Below are 24,279 nucleotides of genomic sequence, written 5' to 3' on the forward strand. Positions count from 1 at the left end.
TTCCCTGGGAGCTGAGCTCACTTTATTGCCTGTCAGCAGTGACACCTTCCAGCCAGGAAGCGACTCCCAAGACCCTTCCCATCCCCACCCCAGGACAGGGAGACCTCCTACAGGCCCTGTGGGACCCCCCAGCTCAGTCCCAGGAGGTGTCCAACACCTTCTCTCTCGAGCCAGGTCTCCCATCTTCCGTGGCCATCCCACCTCCTCCTTTTGAGCCCAGGGTAAATCTGTGCTGGGGAAATGACACAGCCAGAGGCACTGGAAAACTTCAAATTTCCCTTCCATGACCAAGATGGTTAAAGGCTACCTGAGCAGCAGGGTACAGGTCCCAGCAGGTGACAGCTCCCCCTGGCTCCACTGCTTCCAAGGAGGAGCCAGGTCACTGGGGCAGGAGCACCTGGAGCCATCCTCCTTCCACTCCATGCTCTGCAGGAGCCAGAAAGGACATGAGATGGACGAGAGGAACAGTCAGGTCAGTCAAACTCTGATGGATCCTTGGACATTCTCACAGGAGCAGCTCCCAGATCAGCTCACTTAGGTCTTTCCTGGGCCGTCAGCTGCTCGTGGTCACATCTACTCTTTGCCCCCCAGCAAGGGAAAGGATGACAAAAATTGCTCCTTGCAGTTTATAAAGCATCACTTGGAGGCTGCTTCTCATTTCCTGGTCTTGGTGCCTAGTCAGCTTGAGCCCAGCCAGCCGGACACCAGCCCTGGCCAGGGGTCTGTGCCTCCAGCTCTGTCCAGTCTGGTGAGACGTGTTTGACCTGGTGCTTGTTTGAAAGACCAAGGCCAGGGTTGGCAACTAAAACTGGAAAATATTTTAGATTCTTTTTAAAACCAAGTTCTGCACCAGGTCCAGATTCCAGGCTTGGCTCGGGACAAGTTCATCTTCTGGGCATCACCCCCAGTGCCAGAGGGGACTCTGTATGGATGGCAAGACCATCTCCATGGCTTAAAATACAAGCACTGGCGTCCTTTATTTAGGCACATGAGCAAGAGTCCAAGGCTTCAGTTCAAGGGCTGAGGAACCAGGTGGGCAGGTGAGGTCTGGTCATGTCCTGGTGCTTCTCCTACCCCATGGCAATTGCCCAGCTCAGGAGGGATCATCAGTGTCCACCCTGGACAGGAGATGGGCGACCTGGGCTTTCTGTGGCCCGGTGATGTGCTGAGCCATCTGCACGATGCAGTCCATGGTCAGCTCGGGGTTGGCCTGGAGCAAGCTGCAAGGCACAAGGCAATTTCCTGAGAGGCCCAAGTGAGAACTGCCTGGTGTTCATCCCCTGCTGTTCCCACGCCAGGGATCAGCATGCCACTTCTCATCCCAGCTCCCACAGGTACTCACCTCCGGATGTGCTTGAGGATGTAGTCCCGCTTCAGGTACTTGATGTTCTCCCTGATGGCCGACTGGGTGCCGTCCTGCTGCTGCATGTGCTTCTCCAGCCACTCCACCACCACCTGGTTGTTGTCCCAGAGGTAGCCCTGGGGAAAGCAGCACCGTGGGCAGGGGATCCTGCTGCCTGCACAGCCCAAACTCCCCCTTCCTCCTGGAGCCTCAAATGCAGGCATTGGGATTTTTCTTCCCAGTCCTGCACCTATGGCACGGCACACTCCCCCATGTTGCAGCCACGGGGTAAAAAGTTCAATCTGCAAGCTGAAATTCAGGAAACATTTGCAAACCATTTAAAATGCAAAAAGGTTCTCTTGCAGGTCCTACTTCCTGAGGCAGTCACAGCAATGTGTGTGTCATTTGAGAGCAGCTCAAATGCTAAAGACCCCACTTTTGCCCTGGGAAGCCCTGTCATGGCAGAAAATAATTATTTGGGGACCACTTTGCCACCGCTGAGCACCAGCACCCAACTGGGGTCACCTGATTTGAAGAGCCAGCCCTAGCTCAGGGCTGCTTCACCGCCCATCCTCACACATTCCCACAACACACTGAGGCACCACTGAAACCTCTGAATGATGGGAGAACGAGGTGAGATCCCTCGGGATGCCCTGGCTGTGGAGGTGCCTCAGGAAGCGGGGGCTGGAGGTACCTTTTCAGCTCCTTCCGTCTCCATGAACCAGCGCCGCAGCATGGACTGGATGTGGATGTGGCTGAGCTCGCTGTTGGCCTTCAGCACCTCCCCCTTCACCATCTCCTCCAGCAGCAGCCGCCGCAGCCGCCAGTAGAGGAAGGAACGGGCGCTCTTCCACTCCAGGATGTCCTGCGGAAACCGGAGCACAGCCCGGGTTTGCCGGCGGCTGCTCGCTCCCAGCTCCGGCGGGATGGAGGGCAGAGAGCAGCCCCGGGGCAGGGATGTCACAGGAAGGGGATTTTCTCCCCGCCTTTGTCTGTCACCTCAGAGCCCTCCCCTGTTGCCGGCTCACCGTGATGACCCCTTTCTCCTGCATGCGGCCCGGGGTGTCGTGCAGGTCAGCGAAGCGCACGGCCACCTGGTGGTACACGGGCAGCAGCAGCTCCTCCCGCGCCTTCAGCTGCTTCTCCAGCTCCCTGCGCTCCCCCTCCGACAGCTCGGGGGTCCCTGTAGGACACAGCGGGCTGAGCAGCCCCCTGGTGATGCCACCACGGGGTCCCCTCTGTGCTCCCACATCAGCCACCACGCCCAGAGCCACGGCTCTTTCCTTGGCACACTGACACCACAGCCACAGAGGCCACGGCCACCAAGAGGTCGCACCGCGCTCAGCGCCTGCCACGGGAGAGGGGAGGCGGCATTTGCAAGGACTTTGTGGGACTGTGCTGCAACACAGGGGCAAGGAGCTCCCAGTGCATCAGGAACCGATTCAACCCGGCCATCCTTCATCTCAAAGCACGGGAGAAGACCCCAGCCCCATTTAACCCATTGACAGAGCCCCCAGGAGATACAGGTGTTCTAAAGCACCACCACATCCTCCCAGCTCCACCAACAGAAAAGACACAAAGAATTTTTCCAGAGGGACACCAAAGGACTCCTGGTGGTTGCCACTGAAGTGCTTGAGCCTCATGTTTAACTTACACTACCCATGTCCACAACCCAAAATTCCCTTCCTTCCCTTACCCAACTGCTCCACCAGCTTGGCATAGACTGTATCGATCCTTCTCATGGTCTTCACTAAATCCTTCTTTCTGAACTTGATCTCCACTGTTCCTCCAGGCTCCAAAATGCCTCCCCTGGAAGGGACATTTGGTAAAGCAAGGTCTGCATGGGAGAATAAATTCTAGGGCAAGATGTCCAGGCAGCTGACACACAGAGGTGTTCTGGATGACCCACAGGTGTTCTGGATGACCCACAGGTGTTCTGGATGCTGACCTGCTCTCCTTGTCGGCGTAGAGCTCCATGTGCAGGGGGTTGATGGTGGAGTCGATGACCACCCAGGAGCCGCCGCGCAGCTCCGCATGGGGAGGGATGTACACCAGGACAGGCTGCTTGAAGTCCCGCAGGCTGTCCACGATGAAGGCGCCGAACTTCAGCATCTGGTCATACATGTCTGAAAGCCAAAGGGACTCAGGGGCTGGGTGTCCCAACTGCCACTGCCCCAGCCTCCTCCCAGCTGCCCAAAGCCACCTTCTCCACTGGAGACACAAAGCACCCCAAAATCAACCAGCAGGAAGCCACCAACCCATGGGACCTGTGCACTGCGATGCCCCATGACCTCCCCAGCCCAACCCCACATCCCAGAGTGGTGCAGACCCTGGTAGGCTGGGCCGTCCCACGACCCCGTGGGGTGGCAGGGGTGCCAGAGGTTTGTCACACCATGGGAATCTGGGTATCCCAAGCACGGGTACCTTTCATGCCGCTGGAGAAGCCTCTCCAGTTGGCAAAGATCATCAGTGGGAGGTGCTCCCGGTTGAAATCCCGAATGGCCTGGGCTGTTTTAAAAGCAGAGTCTGGGAACCACACCTGCCCAGCCTGCTGGATTATCTGGAAAAGACAGTGAGCAGCTGAGACTGTGCCAGTTCTTCCTGGAATGCTGCATGAAACAGTTGGAAGAAAACAAAGTACCCTAGCATCCTTGATTTCACCTGAATTAAGGAAAATCAAGACATGCTCAAGGATCACTGCTCCCTTCCCTCCCCTCCAGCCTCCTCTCAGATGCCACCTGGCCTCAGCTGTACCCCACTCACCTTTGCCTCTGAGTCCAGGTTGGCGGGGTCGGCGGGTATCATCACCTCCACGGTGCGGGTCTCAACAGCGATGACGCCCACGGGGAGACCTCCCAGCCTGCAGCAGGGCAGGGTGGGCTCAGCAAGGCCAGCTCCCTCCCACCCCAGCCCCACTAGAGAGCTGCTCCCCTTCCACCATCCCAAAAGCAGTGCCACAGCCAGGGCTCGAAGGTGAGTGGGCACACATGCAGGATCCCAGCTCCATCCCTGCTCCCAGCAGTACCTCGCTCTGCCAGCCACAACGGTCTGAGCCCACGGCTTCATGATCTCCATGAAGCTGCCCTGGTCAAAGAAGCCACTCTGCCAGGTCTCCTTGAGAGCTGTGGAGCACAGGAGAACATGGAATGGTGCAAGGGTGAGCACTGAAGGGCTCCTGAGCACCAACCCACAGCCAAGAGCACCTTCTGCACCTACAAGATGCATTTGGGAGCAGTGCTGCAGAGGCCTTGGGTTGTTCTCACTTACTTGGATGGGGTCTCCCTGCCAGCATCCACCTGGGGTCATAGGGGACTTTGGAAGGGACAAAATCAATTTCTCTTTCAACAGGGTCACTTATGGCAGTGACAGGCACTGGGCTCTGGTTATCCTGCAGGAGAGACCCCGAGGGCAGGTCACCAGCCAGGTATGGGTGACACCCCCCACCTCCACCCTGCAGCACCCTCCTACCTTGGGTATGTACGAGAGCCACTGCAGGATGGTGTAGACCCCCTCGAAGTCATCTGGGACGGTGACATGGGAAACGCCATTGTTGTGCATGATCTGCACTCCTCCCAGCTGGTTGTTGGATGTGTAAACCTCCCGTCCCAGCACCTAGACAGAGTTCCCAAGGGAAATGCATGGGGCTCTGCTGACACAGGAGCTGCTCCCTTGCTCTGTTTGTCAGCCCAAACCTCTGCACAGGCACATTCCCTCTGGGCTGAGGCTGAATTTCCACCTCTGTCCAGGCTGATGTTAAAGTGAAAGGATCCTGCTTTACTGCACAGGTTTAGTGAACCCAGTTTCAATTCAGCTCAAACCAATGGGATTCTACCCAGAGATGGGTCCTGTCCCTGGGGAGGGGTCCCAAGGCACCTCTGCCATCCCACCCTACCCCAAGAGCAATTCCCTGGCCCCCAAAGCAACACCAAAAAGCTGTGTGGGGTCATTCTCTCCCGGCTCAGTGAGACCAGCACAGCTGCAGCTCCCCCAGAGAGGTCCCATGAGATGATACACAGGGAGCTTCCACCTCTTCCTATGGGGCAGGGAAGAAGCCCACACAGGTAGTGGTGGGAAGGACAGTGCCGTGGAGGACATGCAGCCAGAGCTTGGTACCTTGTTGAGAGCCGTGACACCCGTGAGGATGATGTGGGAATTCTCCACCTGGATGACGCGCTGGCCCAGCCTCACCAGGTAGGCACCGATCCCGATGGCACGACAGGTCACCTGGGCACACACACAGGGCACACACACAGGGACATGTGGGGTCACTGGGGCTGCAGCACAGACCATGAGCACCTGGAGAAGACTGCTCTGATGGGCTCAGCCTCCTTGTTGCAGCCCATTATCCCTCCTAGGGTGACGTTAAGAGCCAGCAGGAGAGAGGGGAGCAGCAGAGAGGGGAAGGGGAGCAGCTGTACCATGCTGATGGTCACTATTTCATCATAGGCACGGGAGGATTCCCCAGCAATGGTACCAGCAGCTCTCAGGTTTTCCACCCCAAATCCATTGTCCTTCCCAATGATGTCCAGGAGGACATACCTGTGGGGAAAGTGAAGCCGTGGTGTGGGAAGCACTCACCTGCATGATGTGCCTGGCAGGATGCTGAGGTGGGAGCTGCATCCTGGTGGGGTGTAGGGCAGAGCTTGGGATATCTCCGTGTGTCTCATGGGATATGGGACTCACCTGGACTCGCCGCCTTCCTCCACGTGCTCACAGCGCACCGAGTTCATGGTGCTGATCCTCGTGTAGTCCTGGGGAGTCAGGTACAGGTACCTGAAGCCCTGCAAAGAAAAAGGAGGAGGATGAGTTGTGGAGCCCCACATACACATACTCATGTGGGACATGGCCCTTTCCCAAACCATGCTGTGCAGCAGCTCAGGGACCAGAGCTGGACAGAGCAGCCATGCCAGCACTGGCACCTCCACCTCCACCACCTGGGAGAAGCCAAAGGAACCATCCCCACGGTGCTGGGTGCAGGTGTGGCCTCACCGCCTGCTCCAAACCCACAATTTGACATCCCGGTCTAGCTCTGGTCATTCCTTCCCCAGGTAAACCCTCTGTTGTTCCCTGTGCTGAAGGAGGGGAGGTGCCCACACACCTTGTAGGGTTCAGCTGGGTCCACCCAGGCCACCTGGAACATGTGCTTGATCTCGTCGGCGAAGCCGATGCGGGCGCCGCTGTTGGCAGCGATGTAGATGCGGGGGATGCCCTCGGCCCGCGCCAGCTCCGAGGCCCTCAGGAACACCAGGTCCTCCTCAGGCCCAAAGGAGCCGATCTTGTGCGTGATGTCGTTGCAAATGAGCACAATATCCCGGCCTTTGGGGTACTCGGGGGTCTTCAGCTTCATTTTGAAAGCAACCATCCCCACCTGGCTCGAAACAGCACAAGGTTACAGGGCAGAATCCTCCCAAGAATCCCAGAATCATGGAATTCACCAGGTTGGAAAAGACCTCCAAGATCATTGAGTCTAACTCTTGACCAATCACCACCTTGTCAGCTAGACCAGAGCACTGAGTGCCATGGCCAAGAGACACAAGGGCTGAGCTGCAGGTGGCATTAACCAACAGACAAAATGGTTGAGGAGCATCTCCCAAGCTTTAAACACAGCCAGATGGAGCCACCAGCCATTCCCACCTGCTTCCCCTGCCCAATTCCCAAATCACTCCCTGCTACCTCGTTCCCTCCAGGGACCCTGTTCATCTGCACAAGGTGCCCCTGCGAGTCCAGGACTAGCTCAGTGTAGGTCAGGATGTCTTTGGGGTACAGGTCCGAGGAGCCCCACAGCTTGAAGAGAGCCTGTGGAGACACAGCACATGGCTTGGTATGGTTTGGCTTGGAAGAGACCTTAAAGACCATCTAGTTTCAGGAATTTCAAGAGCTAGGAATTGGTGTAGAAACGTTTCACATAACCAAAAGTGTTGGGGCTTGGGCTCTTTTTGTTTTCTCATTTGACAGCTCAAGGAGAGGGACCTTTTCATCAGGTGGGAATTTTTGGGGAGGGTGGGGATGAAGAGCAAACACAGTAATTTGGAGCTTCTTTTTGCTCAGCCAGACTCACCTGCCTGATCATCTCCGGGAAGTCGTACACGTAGGTGGTGCCCAAGGACTGCGCCTGGAACCGCTTGGCCTGAAGCAGGTCCTTGGTGACGTAGGGGGTGTTGATGAGCATCCCATGCTGCGGCCCCTGCTTGTCCCCATACGACTGGAACATGATCTGGAGAGGAGAGCAGAGCGTTGGCTGCCTTCCCTGGATGTCATGGTGACTCTTCTGCTGGAGCACTGCTGACCCTTGCTTGGCCAAGGTGATTTTCCACCCATTGTTTTGCTATTGAGGGGACTGTCACACTACTGTGCTGCCAGTACCAGTGACACCCTAACAGTGACCTTCACCTTCAGCACTCAAAACTGCCCAGCTCCACACCAGCATCCCCCCAAGGAACCCAGCTGGATAAAGCTCAACGCATTTTGGAGCAAAGTATCACACTGAGGAATCCAACTGGATGGAGCTCAGCACACTTTGAACAAAGCACCACCCCAAGGAATCCAGCTGGATGCAGACAGATAGGAATGAAACCAATCCAGCTGTGGGAATGCTGTTGGAAGTCTGGGGGCTCTGGGCAGACCAGCACTTCAGGTCCACAAGGAGTTTTGCAGAAGCCCCCCCAGAGCTCTGATGGAGCCCAGCATCACCCAGGCAGCCGCGGTTGGGTTCCTGGAGTCACCACTGGGGTTACTCACGCTGCCAGTGCCGGGGTCCCTCACTTCCTTGTAGAGGCTGATGTCCAGGTAATATCCGGACTCGTTGGTGAGGAAGAGGCGGATGGGGATGGCGGTGGCAGTGGGCGTCAGGCGGATGTTGATCTTCACCTCGGCCTGCAGCACTCGCAGCTTCCAGAGGCGGCTGCCGTAGCGCATCACCATGGAGCGCACCGACTCCTCGATCTGTGCACGGGATGGCACACGGCTGGGTCGGTGGCCCCAGGGACAACACTGAGCACACCACGCCAAGGCTGGAGCAGCCCTGTTGCATCTCCACCCCAAAGAGCCATTTCAGATTTGGGTGAGATCCTTCCCTCTCTCCATGCCTCCTGGTTGGGCCTGGTGCTGATATCCACCCTCTCCACAGGGGACAGGGAGAGATGGTGGCGGGTGGTCCTGAGCACAGGGGATGACAAAACCTCCATCTCCACATCAGGGGAACCTTTCCAGGACAGAGGAAGCAGGACCCCAAGAAACACACCTTGGAGGGGTCCATGATGACGGTGGGCACGAAGTTGAGGAAGATGTGGTTGCAGTCAGTGCGCACAATGGTGTTGTTGAAGGCCACCTCCAGCTCATCCATGGCCTCCAGGAGCAGCCGCTCGCCCTCATTCTGCAGGTACTCGAAGGAGGCCTCCTGTGATGGAGCAGGTGGCTCAGCAGGGGCCAGGCCACCCCTGCACCCTCACTGTGCCCCCGCGGGCCCCTGTGCCACCCTGCCTTGGTGATGAGGTCGGAGTGGCGCACGATGGCGCGGATGAAGAAGCGGTAGTCGGTGGTCTCGGCGCCCGCCTGCACCCTGGCAGCCCCCAGGTACAGGTGCATCTTGTGGTTGGCACAGGGGATGGCCGTCAGGTCGAAGTTGCGCATGCGGCTCAGCTCCAGCTGGAAGGCGAGCGCCGGCTCCAGGTGCCGGTAGATCCGATCCTCTGCGAACTGCCAGGCACAGCCGTGAGCCAGGGCCGGGCCGGTGCCACGCCAGCACCGTTCCCACTGCTCCCACAGGATCTTACCTCGTCCCTGGCTCTGAATGTGAAAAACTTCGGGAATTCTCTCTGCGGCAAAAGGGAGAGAGAAGGCAACATGAATAGTCCTGGCCTGCGGAGGATTGTTCTGATTCTCCATTAAAAAGAAAAAACCTGGCAGGCTTTGCTCTCCTGCAGAGGGAAAAGGGCTGGGAGGGATTGATTAGGTTGGATTTTAGGAGGAAATTCCTCCCTGTGACAGTGGTGAGGCCCTGGCACAGGCTGCCCAGAGAAGCTGTGGCTGCCCCATCCCTGGAAGTGTCCAAGGCCAGGCTGAATGGCGCTTGGAGAAACCTGGGATAGTGCAGAGTTCCACCCAATGGCAGGGAGTGGAATGGGATGAACTTTAAGGTCCCTTCCCACCCAAACCACTCTGGGCTTCTACTCTGTGATGGCTTCTGTGGCTCTGCAGGAGCCATGTTACTGGAAACATGAGCAGGATAAAGGATGATACAGGAGATTAATCACTCATTGAATGGCTCATTAATTAATTCCCAGCTCCTGAAGCACAGTGGGTCCATCCATCACTCAGGTGATGGTATTTATAGATGTCAGAGGCTGTTGCACTCACCTGCTGGGCAATGAGGAACGTGATTCTCCGGAGACCATACTCAACAAGGATATTTTTCTACATGGAAACAGAAGATGCCACCAGTCATGAGAGCTTAAACATCTCCACCAAGGCAGCAAACACAACCCAAGCTGCAGCAATTTGGGGTACACGGCATGGAGAGGAGGCAGTGCCTTGGGGTACAGTGTTCTGGCTTGCAAGGTTTACAAAAAGAGAGTCCAGCCCCAGTGACAGACCTTGGACTGGGCAAAGGCTCTGAAGATGGGCACCAGCTTCTCGTCTTCCACGTGGTCAGCTGAGCAGAGCGCAATGTTGAGGATGTGGATTGGCTCCTCACGGATGTTCTGGCAACAAAACCCTACAGTCAACCCTGGCCAGCAGCATCACTGCTGTCCCAGCACCACCTGGGGGTATCAGCAGCAGCTTCATGCCCACCTTGGCATCCTCCTCATCGTAGGTGGTGGCCTGTGCCTCACTGAGGAGCCTGCTGTCCGACGGAGAGTTGGCGAAGCATGAGATCACTTCATCGAAGTTCCTGCCCAAACAGCAGGGATGGGGTCACAGGCCAGCACATTGTGCCCACCCCCTGCCTGAAGGGACAGTGCCAGGGACCCGCTGTGACAGTGTGACAGGGACACAGGTACCAGCACAACAGCCCCACGGCAAACCCACAGCTCATGAAAGGCAGCTCTGAGCCCTGCTGTGTTCATGGGCAGAGGGGTTTAACCTGTGCCCCAGGTTCTACATGTCCCCAAAAGCCACCTGGTGTCCCCACAAGGTAAGTGTTGTACTGAGAATACCCAGTCTGCAGCTGTGGTGGGAACTGGAGCTGCCTCCAGCACCGCCCAGCTGCCCCCAACTGTGACTCTTCCACCCCATTTTGCTCTCCAACAACTGCAGTGGCAACCAAAATACATAAACACTGGCCAGGCATGTCCCTGCACCCCCACCTTGTGAAGTCCTCAAATCTGCGGAAGGCCACCATGACTCCCATCCGCTGGCTTGTGGGGGAAAAGCCACTGTCCATGAAGAGCTCAGTGCTGTGCCGGGCCAGGTCAGGGTTGGAGATGCTGATAGGGACTGACATCCTGCCATGGGAAGCAAGTGTCAGCTGTGAGGGAGGCACCGTGTGGGACCACATCTCCCACAGGGGACCCTGACCCGGAGAGGGCTCATCCTGCTCCACTGCCAACGGGACAGCGCAGTGGCAGCTCCTGCTTTGCATGGAAGGGATGATACAAACTCGCCAGCTTTGTGGAAAGTCCAGGGGAGCAGGACAGGTGTGTGGGAGGGACCCCTGTACCTGTTGGGGTGGGAGGAGGGCAGCATGAACTCGAACTCCACGAGGCAGGTGCCATCAGAGAGCTGCTGGTGCTGCAGGCTGTTCAGCTCGTAGGCGATGTACCCCCGCCGCACGTACACCTGTGAGGGAACACAGGAGGTACCGCCGTGGCCCTGCCACCCCTGGGCCCCCCATGCCACCCTCAGGCCCCCTCTGTGCCCCCCAGCCCTCACCTCCAGTGCTGCCATGCGCACCACCTCGTTGGTGTGGTAGAAGAACACAGGAAGCACATCAAAAATGGAGGTTTCTGACAGGATCAGTTTCTGCGGGAAGAAAGCAAAATTTAGGGCAAGGATGAAGTGAGACCTCCCTGCCCTATTGAGGGGGTCCCTCAATGTGGAACTCAGTAGGGTGCCCTGGAACACCCAGCCCACCATGGGGACACCACTAGAGCCAGACACGAATCCACATGTCTGTTCCCTGCCAGAGTGTGGAGCAACGGATGGGGACTGGCAGCACTGGGGTGCAACCCCTCCTCTGCTCCACACAGCCACTGCAGCAAGGCTTTGAGTGCTTTTTAGCTATTTTTAAGACTAAACCACTTGCAGCCAGAATCCCTCCCCGAAGCCACCCAAACTCCCTCTGGAAAAACAAGCAATTCCCAACCTTCAGGTTCTCAGGGCAGTACTCGTGTCCATACATGTCGATAGCAGAGATGAAGATGGACTCAACCTGGTTGTGCCGCAGCTCGTAGGAGGGCATGTGAGAGGCAATGAGCACCTGCCAGGGCAGAGAGGAGCTGGGAGCATGGGGGACAGGGATGGGGACAGGAATGGGATGGCACCACATCATGCTGGCTGACCTGCCGGGCTCTCAGCGCCACTTTGGAGTGCTCAGTCTTGCTGAGTTGTGTCAGTTCGTGGAGGATGGTCGTCAGCTCATCTGTCAACGTGGGGTCACGGCCACACAGCTGGTCCTGCAATGTCATACCACCATGGCTCAGCTCAGGCTCCTCGCTGTGCGGGATGGCTTCATCCCAAACTCCAGCTCCACATGGAATGGCTTCATCCCAAACCCCAGCCCCATGCAGCCAATGGTCCAAGGCACTAAAATGGGCTCTCTTTGACCCGAGTATAATCACACAACACCACAGAGAGGAGATAATTAAAATAAAGGGATAACGAGGCAGGAATGGACGCTTCAAGCGATGCAGAGCTGCCTCGGCTCCTCCCTGCCACCAGCCTTTGCTCCTGGAGTCTCAGGCACGGGCTTTACTCACAATTAACATGATCACCAGCTGGTTCTTCTTGGCCACCTGGGCATGGGAGAAGATGCTCTCCAGCACAGGGGTCATGTTGGGTTTGCACTGCTCCCGCAGGCTGATGACACACTTGTCATAGTGAGCTGTGGGGCAGGACTTGGTGAGACCTGCAGCTCCTCCAGAGAGCCCTGCAGCCCCCAGAGAGCCCTGCAGTTTCCCCAGAGAGCCCCAAGACCTCACCATGCTGGAACTGTGTCTCCACTTGCAAGTAGCGCCTGAGCAGGTCCAGCACCACTGCCTTCATGTAGCCCCGGATGCCGCTGCGGTACCTGGGGAGCAAAGAGCCCACTGAGCTGAGAGGAGGTGGCCGTGGGGGGACAGGAGGGTCACAGACAGCACAGGGCTCACCTCTGCACCAGCTGCACCAGGCTCTGTGTGTTCATGAAGAAGACCTCCCGCTCAGCCTTCCTCTGCAGCGTGGCCGCGTGGGTGTCCAGCACGTTGGCAATCTGTGGGGAGAGGGGACAGGGTCTGGGGTGGCTCAGGGGCATGAGGCTGCCAGCTCCCCCTTTCCTTACTCCCTGCAGAGCCTTTCTCTGTGGTTTTTTTTTCCCCCCAAAATGAAAAATGCAAAGTGACAAATGAATATAAAAAGAAACACACAAATCAATGCAAATACACAAATAAAACCAAACACGTGTAGAAAATACGAACCCCCACAGATTTCCCTCACTCATTTAATTTGTTATAAAATCCTGGCAGCACAAATTCAGGCAGGAGCTCCCAGCTGGCTCCAGTTAAGAGGGCGTGAGCCCCTTTTGCCACTCACCTGCTGGCTGGGGAAGCGGCAGAGCACTGAGGTGATGTTGCTGGCGTACTGCGCCATCACCTTCCGGATGGACTTCTCCACAGCCAGCGGGATTCTTCCCAAAATGCTCGTCATGATCTCCTGCAGCTCCAGCAGGGGCAGGGCAGGGTCCCGCAGGATCTTCATCAGCTGTGCCACCCATTCCTTCACCTGTGGGAGCAGGAGGTGGTGCTGCCCATTCCCACTGGTGCTGCCCGACTTGCCCTCGTGGCAAACGTGTGGCAACTGCGTGAGACAGCCTGGCACCCACCTTGGTCTTGAAGTAGGGCTCGGGCAGGCAGTAGCCATTCATGACGTTGGTCAGGTTGTCCAGCACGTTGCGGAGAACCTGGTGTTGCTTCTCACCAGTGATGGGGAGGGTCTGCTGGGCTGGGAGCCCCCCTGTGAACGGCTGTGCCTGGAGAGGGCAGAGGGAGGTGGGCTGAACTGGCCTTGCTGACAGGGCCCCTGAGAGCTGCAGCTGCCCCAAAGGAACCAGCACAACCCCTGCTTTGGGTTAGATAAAGAGGAAGCACCTGACATTCAGCATTGTGGATGTGCCAGTGTCCAACATGAAAATAATGCAGAAAACCTGGGGATTTTAGTGCTATAAATGCACATTTTTAGTGCATGTGAGCCCCTGCCACACCGAGGAATCAGAGCAATCCATGTGGAGCTGCACCTGAGCCCCAGCAGAGCCCAAAGACGTGGCATGACCATCACTGTGATGCCCCATCAGGGTACCTCCTCTGTTTTGTCCCCTAGGGAGCATTCCCAGGATGCCGACCGGGATTGAGTAGGAGATGACAACAGCGTGGCACCCCCCAGCAGACTCACAGGCTTCACTTTGGAGGGATCATCGAGCTGGAGGCGGGCGATGACACAGCCGGCCTCTAGCAGCGCTCCCGGCCGCTTGATGTAGCGCAGCCGCCCCGCCTCCTCCACCGCCAGCGTCATGATGATCTTCATCACCTGGGGAGGAGGGGGACACCGTCAGCGAGCCAGCAGCACCCGCGGGCTGCACATCCCACGAGCATCACGGCAGCGCTCCGGGGTTCCGTCTTTGCCGAATGCTGCTTCTCCAGATCTTCTGCAAAGCTCACCTCGATCTCCGCAAAAACCTTCCCCTCGTCCACGTGGCCGCCGTCCTCCACCAGGTACTGCAGCAGCTTCCCCGCGGAGGGCGAGCGCAGCACCGTCGGGTCCTTCTCCTTCTCGAAGGTGCACGTTTTGTTGCCGATGGTGATCCGGTACCTACGGGAGAGGGAAAGGTGTCACCAGCCGGCTGCTGGCCATCGGGGAGGGAGAATGGGGGCCCTGGCAGGGGGTACCTGTCGATCTCCTCCTTCATGTAGGTGGTGTAGCTGCAGCCGTCGTAGGAGAGCAGCAGCCCGCCGTCGTTGAGCCGGTGCACGTCGATCTCGATGTGCGTGCGGTTCATGATGACCACGTACGTGGTCAGCGACTGGCGGGCGACCTGCGGGCAGGGGACACCCTCAGTGCAACCCCAAAACACACTCAATAGCGAGGCTGGGGGGGGCACCTGGCCATGCTCAGGGCAACAGCTGCTGCCACAGGATGGGGCTGGGCTGGGAGGACAGGAGGCACAACTTCAGGCTGCACCGAGGAGCTGTTCAACTCAGTCCAGAGCTGGTTTAACACACAGCCCAGAACTGGTTTAACACACAGCCCAGAGCTGGTTTAACTCACAGCCCAGAACTGGTTTAACACACAGCCCAGAGCTGGCTTAACTCAACTCCCAGCCCAGAGCTGGTGCAACACATGGCTCACCTGCTACTTTCATTGTGAGTAGGGAGTTTTGCATGAAGTCCAACTAATTGGGTTTAAAAGCAAGAAAAGGAAGTCCCTTAATAAACTCAGGGCAACAGGGTGTATGGAAATGTCTGTCAGGTTAAAACGAGGTTGTTAAGGTTATGAGGTTATTAACCTCATTTTTATGTTGCACATTTTTAAAGGACAACCTTGTATTTATTTCACCTTTCTCCCTCAGGACAGGAGCACATCCATGACCCCTTGAGAATCGCTGTGGCTGGTTTGGGGGGAGCGTGGCCCTGCCCTCACCTGCAGAATGTACTTCACACCCTCATAGATGAGCTCCACATCAACGATGTTCAGCAGGGAGGCTGCTGGCAGCACCTGGCCCCTGAAACACAATGGAGGGATCAGGCCCCAGGCATTCCCAGCCTCTCCAAGTATGTGGGATGTCAGCAGTGCTCCCTCCTGGACAGAGGGCATGACGGTGACCAGAGGGGACAAGTGTCAGCTTTAAGTGACCCACGTGAGCACCATGCACAGCCGGATCTGGAGGGAGGCCAGGCACTGGGAAAACACTCAGATAAGGTGCATGGGAGAGCCCTGGGCGTCCTCCAAGGCCGGAGGAATAACCTTGATATTAAACAACAAAAGCAAGCTGCACAGCCAAGCCACTTCCCCTTGAAAGCTGTTTTCCCAGCCATGGGAAGCCTTTCCTAATGTCCAGACAAAGTGATAGCTGAGGAGCCAGAGCTGTGAGCCACACTGTCGCTGCCTGTCACAGCACTACTCTCACTAAATTTGCAAAGCAAAAACGAAAGGAAGATGTCCCAGAAGAGCAACACTCATGTCTCCATTGTGGCTGCCCCAATCCTGGAAGTGCTCAAGGCCAGGTTGGACAGGGCTCCGAGCAACCTGATCTGGTGAAAGGTGCCTCCCCCATGACCAAGCCCCCTCCAAGCAGCTCCCACTCCACACCTCTCCAGCGTGTGCAGGAAGTCAGTCATGCACGTCCTGAAAGCAGCATCCGCCACGTTCAGGGCACCACAGACAACCCCCAGCATCGTGTCCGGCTTCTCTGCCTGTGGGGGCAAAAAGAACAGGGTTTGGGTCTTATCCCAAGGAAGGGGAATGGTGACCCTGGGAGCTGGTCACCCCCACCTGCACTTTCTCAGCGATCAGGTCGTCCAGCCAGCCCGTGTGTATCTCGTTGTTCTGGAAGCTCTCTGTCTCCAGCAGCTTGATCAGGTACTCCACCGTCGTCCGGAAATCCCCACGGATAGACAGCTCCTTCAGGGCCACCACCATGTTCCTTTTAGGGACAAAGCCCTTCATTAATGACTGAGAAAGTGGCACTTGGCTCTCAGCAGAGGGAATATGGGAGCTTCAGGGCCTGGGGCAATGAGCTCCTGAGGTGATGAGCTCCTGAGCCCCCAGCACCTTCAGAGAGGTACTCAAGGCGCTCAACCTGCTTCACTGCATGGTTTGGGTTGGAAGGGACCTTAAAAATTCTCTTGTTCCACCCCTGCCATGGGCAGGGACACCTTCCACTAGACCAGGTTACTCCAAGCCCCATCCAACCTGGCCATGAAACAGCCCTGAATGAAACTGCTGCTCAGTTCCTGAATGGACACTGCTGCTCACAGGCTTTAAGCAATGCTCAGCAGATCACATCTCCTGGAGGATCAGCTGGATGAACTGGGGCCATAGCACCACCACAGTCCAAAAAATTCTGGCTTTGGCCAGCCAGCCAGGTGCTTAGCACAGCAGCACCGTTCTGGTCCTGTTGGATAAAAACACTTTTCCCAGCTCACACCAACTGTGCCTCTTCCCAAGGACACCCACCCTCCAGCTCATCCCATCACACTCACGAGATGGCCTCCTCCCGGTTCTCTCCCCATGAGAAGCAGTGCCCAAACTGGGAATCGGCAAATTCGTGCAGCCCCCCGGCTGCTGCCACACTGAAGTACCCCCAGACGTTCTTGCTGCTGCGGAAGTTCAGCTCCTGCACCGTCCCCGAGCTGGGCTTGAAACCCTGAGCCAAGACAGAGCAGAGATGGAGGAACCAGGATTGAGACTCGTGCAGCGAGACAGGGAAGGGGAACCCCCATGGATGGCACTGATCCCATGAACATTGCCCAGATCAACCCCACAGGTGGCAGAGTCCCCTTGTCCCCACCCCAACCCCCAGCTCACCTCCTCGGGGTTCTCGCTGGTGATCCGGGCAGCGATGACGTGGCCCCTGGGCACGGGGGGGTTGGAGGGGCTGTGGAAGGAGATGGGGGTGTCCCCCCAGGGGCTCTCCCCATACAGCACCCGGATGTCTTTTATCCTGTGCAAGGGGATGCCCATTGCAATCTGCAGGAGAGACAAGAGTTGAGCTGCCAGGGAGACACTGACAGAGAGTCTGAATGGAGAGTTCCCAGCGGGAAGCCAGAGGAGAAGGAAAGCTGCCACACTGCTTTCACCTGCACCCTCCACGATGGGATATGGAGCAGCTTCCCTCTGCCAGGCTCCAGCCCAGTGCTCCTCCCTAAATCCCCAAACTGCCTCCTCTAATACCCTTGGAGTGACCTGTGTGTGTGTGCAGGTACCTGCAGCTGGGCAGCCGGGAGGTTCACGTCCGCCACCATCTCCGTGCATGGGTGCTCCACCTGCAGCCGGGGGTTCAGCTCCAGGAAGTGGAAGCTCCCATCCTCCCCGTACAGATACTCAACGGTGCCTGCACTGACGTACCCAACCATCTGGGCCAGGCGGACAGCACACTGTGGGAGAGGGAAACCCCTGCATCATGGAATCGTGGGGCATCCTGGCTTGGAAGGGACCCACTGGATCATCACCCAACTCCTGGTTGTGCAGAGGACGCTCCAAAAACCCCACCACGTGCCTGAGAGTCCAAACGCTCTCTGGACTCTGGCAGGCTTAGGGCTGTGACCACTTCCCTGGGGAGGTTGTTCCTGTGCCCAACCACCCTGGACACGGAGTCCTGCTCAGCTCAGGGGTCCCTTCCTTAAAACCCCAATAAACCCAGCCCAGTTTCCCACTAAAACCTGGTGCTGCCCCAAGACCAGGCCACCCACCTTCTCCATCACCTCGGTGACGGTGGGGGCAGCGATGGTGGCCGGTGCCTCCTCGATGATCTTCTGGTGGCGGCGCTGGATGGAGCAGTCACGGCTGAAGAGGGAGATGGCGTTGCCGTACTCATCTGCCAGGACCTGCACCTCCAGGTGCCGTGCGTGCTGCGCCAGCTGCATCAGGAAAATGGGGGATCCGGGCGCCTCCGCCTGCACCTGCAGCGGGGGAGAGGGTCGTGCTTTGGCATCATGCCCCAAAATTCATCCCAGGATGGAGACAGAGTTCCGGAGGGAAGTGGAAGGTACTCCAGGTGGGAGCAGGATCCTGCTGGGATGGGGACAGGGATGGGGGTTCCAAGCACCTCTCACCTGCCGGAAGCAGGCGCTAAATTCCTCTGCTGCCTCCACTTTTCGGATGCCTTTGCCCCCGCCACCTTCTGCTGCCTTGATCATCAGGGGGTAGCCGATCCTCGTGGCCACCTGAGAGGGTCAAGGGCTGGGGTGACTGCAGTGTTTTGGACCCCAGCCCACCACCCTGACAGCCCACACAGCTGCAGGCATCCCTGAGCGGGATTATCCCGAGTGACATCCCTCCAGCAGAGGGACAAACTGCTGCTGCCACAGCCTTGTGTCACTGTGATATGTGCTGGGAGGCCAGAAGGGCCAGGGCAGGCAGGTTCTGAGGAGGAATCATGCTGGGCAAGAGATAAGCAGCTGCCTACAGACTCAGCTTTACCTCCAGGCCTTCCTCCACGTCCTTCACGCAGCCCTGCGCGTACGTCTCCAGGGGGATGCTGATGGCCTGCTGATGCTTCTGGTCCTCCTCGGACCACTGGGCCACCAGACCTGCAGATGTGGCCAGGGCTATGGTCACCACCAGGGTGGCACAGCTGGGGTGGCACACTGGGTGTGCCCAGGGATCTGAGGATTCCATTATTTCCCTTGTTTCCATGCACCCCATCTCCAAAATCCCACTGCCCAAACCAGCTGCTGCAGTGGGGTCCCCAATATGTGTGGCCAGCTGGGCCAAGGACCCCATCCTGGTGCTTGCTCTGGGGGGAAAGAGAGGCAAGGAGGAGGGGAAGGGGGGAGCAGGGAGGGTGTGGGGGCTGCGAGGAAGCACTCACCGCTCCCGCTCCACGGCAGCGTGGGGATCTCCAGAGTCTGCGCCACGATGGTGGAGGCGACTTTGTCCCCCAGCGCCCACATGGCATCACTGGGGGGACCTTCAGAGAGGGAGAGAAGGGCTGAGGGGGGCCCAACCCACCAGCCCATCCCCACATCACTGAGCCAACCCCACCAGCCTTCTGCAAGGACTGGGTATGCGGGAACCCCCCCAAACCCACTGCCCATCTCTGGACGAAGCTCAACCCTTCTCCACGGGGAGCTCAGGCTGGGAATCCCACAAGGTCTGCTCCCACCTGATGTCCCTCTGTGAATACTGCATCAGTTGGAAAACCCAGAAAACAGCAGGATTCCTGGGAATGCCCCAGCCTGAGGACTGCCACTCCATGGGGTGGGCATGCCAGAGAAACCAAAGGGGCATTCCCAGTGCAGTGTCCCTGGCAGTGACTGTGAGTGCACACTCCAGCCCAACACCCAGCACAGAGAAGCAGTGTGACCTTACCTAGGAAAGCTATCCCGTTTTTCTGCAGCAGCTCTGGCAGCTTGTGGTTCTCCGAGGCATGTCCCCAGCCAGCCCACACCGCCTGGCACAAGGAGAAGCAGCAGTGGGAGCATTATCCCTGCACTGGCATCTCCCACTGTGCCCAGCTCCTCAGCATGCAGGGACATCACCCCCTTTTGGGGTGTCCCCTCTGCCCAGCAACTTCCCTTGGGACAGAGGTGGGAGACACACGAATGGCCACTACCTGGACTGGGATCCGTTTGGAAATGTCCACTATCAGCTCCACGTTGGCATAGTTGTTGTTGTTGGTCCCTCCAGGGACAGGCACGTAGTGATCTGCCATCTTGATGTACTCTGCAAGACAGCACAGGGGCTAGGGGGAGCCAGATCCCTGAGTGGCACCCCTTCCCAAATCCTCCATCCTGGGGAGGCTGCAGCGGGGAAAAAATATTCCCTCCAGGATTTGGCTGCACAGGAGGAAAGTGTGTGACTCCAGGCTGTGCAGGAAAGGGCCACTCTGCCTCAGCCCCAGGCAGGGAACTTCCCTTTTGGGATATTCTCAGGAATTACCCGCGTTAGCCTTGAGGTCCTCGGGGGTGACCATGACCACGAAGCGAATGGCGCGCTCGTTGCGGAACATCTCGTAGGCCCAGCGGCGGATGGAGCGCATGCACTTCACTGCTGCGATGCCATTGTTGGCGATGAGGACCTGGGGGGACAGGGACAAGGGGGTGGCAGGGTGAACCCTGTCCTTGCTGCCCCAAGGGATGGGTGTGGAGCAAAGCAGGGGGGATGTGTTAATGAGGAGCTCCCCGACAGCTGGTTGTACATCCCGGCGGAGCATGAGGCTCCTCAACGACATCTCTGATGTCTGGCGCTGGGGATAACCGAGGATGGGACTTTGGCCATTGTTTGTGCAAAGCTGCTGCATGGGGTTCCCTCTCCCAGCCCCGTGAGAGCGAGTGAAGCCATGGGATGAACAGCTCTGGGCTGCCATTGCTCCGAGCCCGGCGGACACAGGACATTCAGGCAGCACCCAAAGGTGTCCCTGTGAAAAGCAGTGACCCTCTACCCAGGCACAAGCAGGGACGTGTGGGGACAGACCTTCTCGATGACACGGTTCCCCCCGAAGCGGGTGACGAACTCAGCTGGGGAGGCGACGGAAAAATCCCGCTGCAGGTCCATCTTCCTGTGGCTCCTCTTTGCCAGGTGCAGCCCTGACATGCTGGGCCTGTGGTGGGATGTGGTGGCTGACACTGAGCCCAGGGCCACCCCAGAGAGCCCAGAGCCACTCCAGTGAGCCCTCCTCCAGCCCCAAACCCCCTACAAAGCCTGTCCTGCAAAGGTCACCAACCACGTCTACAACGTGACTCAGGCAGGACACAAGGAAAATTCCTTATTTGTGGAAGCATGGAGGAGCAGCAGGGATACTGCTGGCAACACCACCCCAAACCCAGCGTGGCAAGAGCCACTGTCGGGCTGTCAAGTGTCACAGCACGTCCCTGCAGCCAAAGGTTTGTTATTTTTAGCTGCAGCAGAGCAGCCAGAGGAGGCAGGCAGAGGGATTTGGCTTCCAGTTGTTTCTGCTGGATGTCAGCTGCGTTCCCATGGGAGCTGCCCGGTGCAGCCAGCAGGGAGTGAGCTGCCCCACATCCAAACTAGAGATTTGGGGGGGGCACCCCCTGCCCTGGTCCTTGCCACAGTCATGCAGGTGGCACTGCTGTCACACAGCCAAGGACACTGGCTCTCCCCCCAAAGGCAGTGGGATTGGGGGCATCACTTTGGGGTTCCGACGAGCACCAGCACATGTGCCCCGCAATTTTACCAACAGCAATGCATCCACCACAAGCACCCACCCTCCCGAACTGGGACATCCCTTCTCGGCCACGCTCCCGCCCCTGGGGGCTGCCATCCTCACCTGATGCCGGCGCTGGGCTCCAGAACGGCGCTCACCGCGGAGGGCTCGGAGACGGTGCCCCCCACCCCGGCCAGGCTGCTGCGCCTCCGGCCCACCCTGAAGGCCGTGGCCATCAGCTCGTCATCGGAGGAGTTGTCGTCGAAGGAGCCCAGCACGAACTTGGCGAGGGCCGGGCGGCGCAGCGCGGCGGGGTTGTACACGCCGAGCCGCTCCTGCTCCGCGCCCGCCCGCCCGGCCCGCGGGCCCGGGGAGCTCGGCCGCGCCGGGGGCCCGGCTGCGGGGGGCGGCCCCGCGGGGCTCTCCTCCGGCTCCTTCTCCTGCTCGCACCGAGAGCTGGACATTTTGGCCCAAACGAGCAGAAGCACAGCGAGCAGCAGCAGCGCAGCAGGCAGCATTCACGGGCCCTGGGGGAGAGGGAGAACCGCGGTCACGGCTGCGTCCCCGAAACCGCGTCCCCGAAACCACGGCCCCGGCCCCAGAGCTCCAACAGCGCAGCCCCCGGTACCAGCCGCCCTCAGCCGGAGCTGTTTTCCCTGCCCGGTGCCGGAGCTCCGTGAGGGGGCCGGGGGGGCGGCCTCGCACCTGCCCGGCCCTCACAGCACCCTCAGGATGGCGACCCCCAGCCCCGGCCCTCACACCGGGGAGGGGGCATTGAACGGGCCCCCCACAAATCCCGATAAGTGCGGTCGATTATCCCCGTCAAAGCTGGGCACGGGGGTGAGGGAGAAGCGCCACGGCCCCCTCAGCCCCTCACCCTCCCCTCAGCCCTCACCATGGCTGCCAGCCCCGCTGGTCACGCTGGGCTCCCCGGTCAGTGCGGTGTCACCGCTCACTCCGTGTGTCCATCCGTGTCCCCCCCCTGCCCGGGCCGGAGCCCACGCGGTGCCAGGGCCGCCCCCGAGGGAAGCACGGGCCTCCCCTCGGGTGTTGCAGTTGGATTTCGCACGTGACGGTCACGTCAAGCATAAATATTTCCCTGCTAACGTGTCTGGAAAACTTCTGCTGGAGATGAGGGTGGAAAGAGCGAGGGAGACACCCGATCCTTGGGGGACAAAGGTGCCCTGGCGCTGTGCCTGGTCACGGGGACATGGACAAGGACACGCTCCTGGGTTTGGCTCCCTGAGGGGAACAGGGACTCCCACTTCCACCCACTGAAGAAGCAGAGCCTGCCCCCCTCCCTCCCTCTGTTAAAGCACCAAGATCACGTAAACAAAGTAATTTTTATTTAAAAAAAACGACACTGGGAAAAAGAAAACCAAAAGCAAACAGCATATACAGCAAGGCCACAGACAGTGTAAACGTCACTGGTGATAGTGTTACCTCAGAAAGAACACAGAGGAAGGGTTACAAGGATGTTCTATAAAAACTGGTGTAATTTCCAAAAAAAATAGGGCACTTCACTTTCCACTAAAGGAATTACAAAGTCAAAGATGGGCTGGAAACCCAGGAGTATGAAGTCCAAAACCTCTTCCTCTTGGAAGTCCTAACAGTTACTGCCAACAGGAGGTGGAAACTTTAATTTGCTCCCAAGGTGGCAAAGCACAGTTCCCTCTTTCAAGATCTTAAAAAGATCTGAAGTAATTTGCAGCTATCAGTCCATGAAATTGGGAGATGCTGATGAACAAACCTTCGCTGCTGCCATCAGCAAGTACCCCCAGGTCCATGGTCAGCACAGCTCACCTGTCATCCAGGTGATTACACACCCAGGAAGAACCTAAAACTTTTTGATTTTCCTCTCTAAATGCCAACAAAAAATCCAAAAGCATGACCAAGGGTCTTGATCACAGCCTCCCCTTGACTGCTGGGAGGATTTATCCCAAAATCTTGAGATCATGGACACATCAAGCAACACTACTGACCGTGTATTTTCTTTACAGCCTCAAGAAGCCATTTTTGTAATAAATCTGTAGCAAAAAGCTAAAACCAAAAGCCTTTTCCTCCCATGGAGTCAGCTCCACTCCCCCTAAACAGGAAACCTAGGTTTGCATGGGAAGGAGGCAGCAGGGCATGTACAAAAGCTGAGCAGCTCAGTAAGAACTGACATCCCTTCACCAGAGTCTGAAAATCTATTCCCATTGCAACAATGACCACAAATTAATACAGAACTCTGGTGTTTGGGGTTTTGCTTCAAACCAGGCTAAGATCTGTTCCAGCAGCAGAGCTGTCCATGAAACACTCCAACACGCTCTTGAAAAATAAACATTTAAAACAGAAACAGAACCATCTCTGCAAGTTCGGTCACTTGTTCATTGGTAACACCCAAAGAGCAATTCTCAGGTCAGCAGGAGTTTCTCAGGAATGCCCCAACCCCTGACCCAGGGGCTGCTCCCCAGCCTCAGCCCCAGCTCAGAGTGCTTTCCAGTCGATGGGCTTCTTCCCAGATTTCTTGAGGAATTCATTTGTCTTGGAGAAGTGCCGGCAGCCGAAAAACCCTCTGTTGACAGAGAGGGGCGAGGGATGAACCGTCTGCAGGACGTGGTGACGCTTCTGGGAACAGCAGAGGAAACCACTTGTGAGATTTGCAGGGTTTTGGCTGTTCCTGCTCCAGGGCAGGTGTGATTTACCCCTGTTCCTCCTCTTGCACCAGCCTGAGCCCCGAAGAACCAGCCATAAGGACCAAGACTTCTGTCCCACTGAGCAAAGACACAAATGCCCCGGCATTTCCCAACTGCTGTCATCCCACCAGCACATTTCACATTGATTCATGAGCCTTTTCCTAGGAAAAACAGCTCTGTCCTTGTGAGACAGGGCTTACACTTGCTCCACTTTTCTTGCTTAACTCTGTCAAAGGCTAAGCTGC

The 24,279-nt window shown here is 57.7% G+C and overlaps 2 protein-coding genes and 1 long non-coding RNA gene across 3 annotated transcripts in view; 1 reads left to right on the top strand and 2 right to left on the bottom strand.

Annotated features, from left to right (window-relative positions):
• On the bottom strand, positions 1 to 22,575 carry ACACB (acetyl-CoA carboxylase beta). Its single transcript, XM_048322480.1, has 53 exons — positions 22,252 to 22,575; positions 21,480 to 21,883; positions 20,666 to 20,792; positions 20,132 to 20,270; positions 19,806 to 19,915; positions 19,562 to 19,643; positions 19,062 to 19,160; positions 18,671 to 18,780; positions 18,304 to 18,414; positions 17,941 to 18,150; positions 17,455 to 17,625; positions 17,057 to 17,218; positions 16,732 to 16,895; positions 16,022 to 16,172; positions 15,839 to 15,942; positions 15,170 to 15,251; positions 14,419 to 14,564; positions 14,191 to 14,341; positions 13,925 to 14,059; positions 13,359 to 13,505; positions 13,070 to 13,258; positions 12,649 to 12,749; positions 12,481 to 12,569; positions 12,259 to 12,383; positions 11,842 to 11,955; positions 11,646 to 11,759; positions 11,213 to 11,302; positions 11,001 to 11,119; positions 10,648 to 10,785; positions 10,133 to 10,232; positions 9,934 to 10,041; positions 9,698 to 9,754; positions 9,115 to 9,156; positions 8,822 to 9,037; positions 8,583 to 8,738; positions 8,081 to 8,284; positions 7,401 to 7,556; positions 7,016 to 7,138; positions 6,441 to 6,710; positions 6,026 to 6,123; positions 5,761 to 5,881; positions 5,456 to 5,566; positions 4,811 to 4,954; positions 4,610 to 4,730; positions 4,368 to 4,464; positions 4,106 to 4,202; positions 3,767 to 3,902; positions 3,291 to 3,468; positions 3,039 to 3,151; positions 2,371 to 2,525; positions 2,037 to 2,207; positions 1,343 to 1,479; positions 1 to 1,220 (listed from the first exon to the last, which is right to left on the bottom strand). Exons 2-53 carry the CDS (start codon positions 21,872 to 21,874, stop codon positions 1,094 to 1,096), a joined length of 7,113 nt encoding a protein of 2,370 aa, XP_048178437.1. The 5' UTR covers positions 21,875 to 21,883; positions 22,252 to 22,575; the 3' UTR covers positions 1 to 1,093.
• LOC125335150 overlaps positions 14,088 to 24,279 on the top strand; it is a 19,810-nt gene continuing 9,618 nt past the window's right edge. Inside the window, exons 1-2 of the long non-coding RNA XR_007207356.1 lie at positions 14,088 to 14,244; positions 15,099 to 15,790. This is a non-coding gene — a long non-coding RNA (uncharacterized LOC125335150). The remainder of the gene's footprint in view (positions 14,245 to 15,098; positions 15,791 to 24,279) is intronic.
• The window catches only part of UNG (uracil DNA glycosylase), a 4,637-nt gene continuing 3,043 nt past the window's right edge, over positions 22,686 to 24,279 (bottom strand). The window contains exon 7 of the mRNA XM_048322483.1: positions 22,686 to 23,966. Within this exon, the coding sequence (XP_048178440.1) occupies positions 23,826 to 23,966 (141 nt within the window). The 3' untranslated portion in view covers positions 22,686 to 23,825. The remainder of the gene's footprint in view (positions 23,967 to 24,279) is intronic.

This window comes from Corvus hawaiiensis, chromosome 18 (assembly GCF_020740725.1).
Source record: "Corvus hawaiiensis isolate bCorHaw1 chromosome 18, bCorHaw1.pri.cur, whole genome shotgun sequence".
Taxonomy (NCBI): domain Eukaryota; kingdom Metazoa; phylum Chordata; class Aves; order Passeriformes; family Corvidae; genus Corvus; species Corvus hawaiiensis.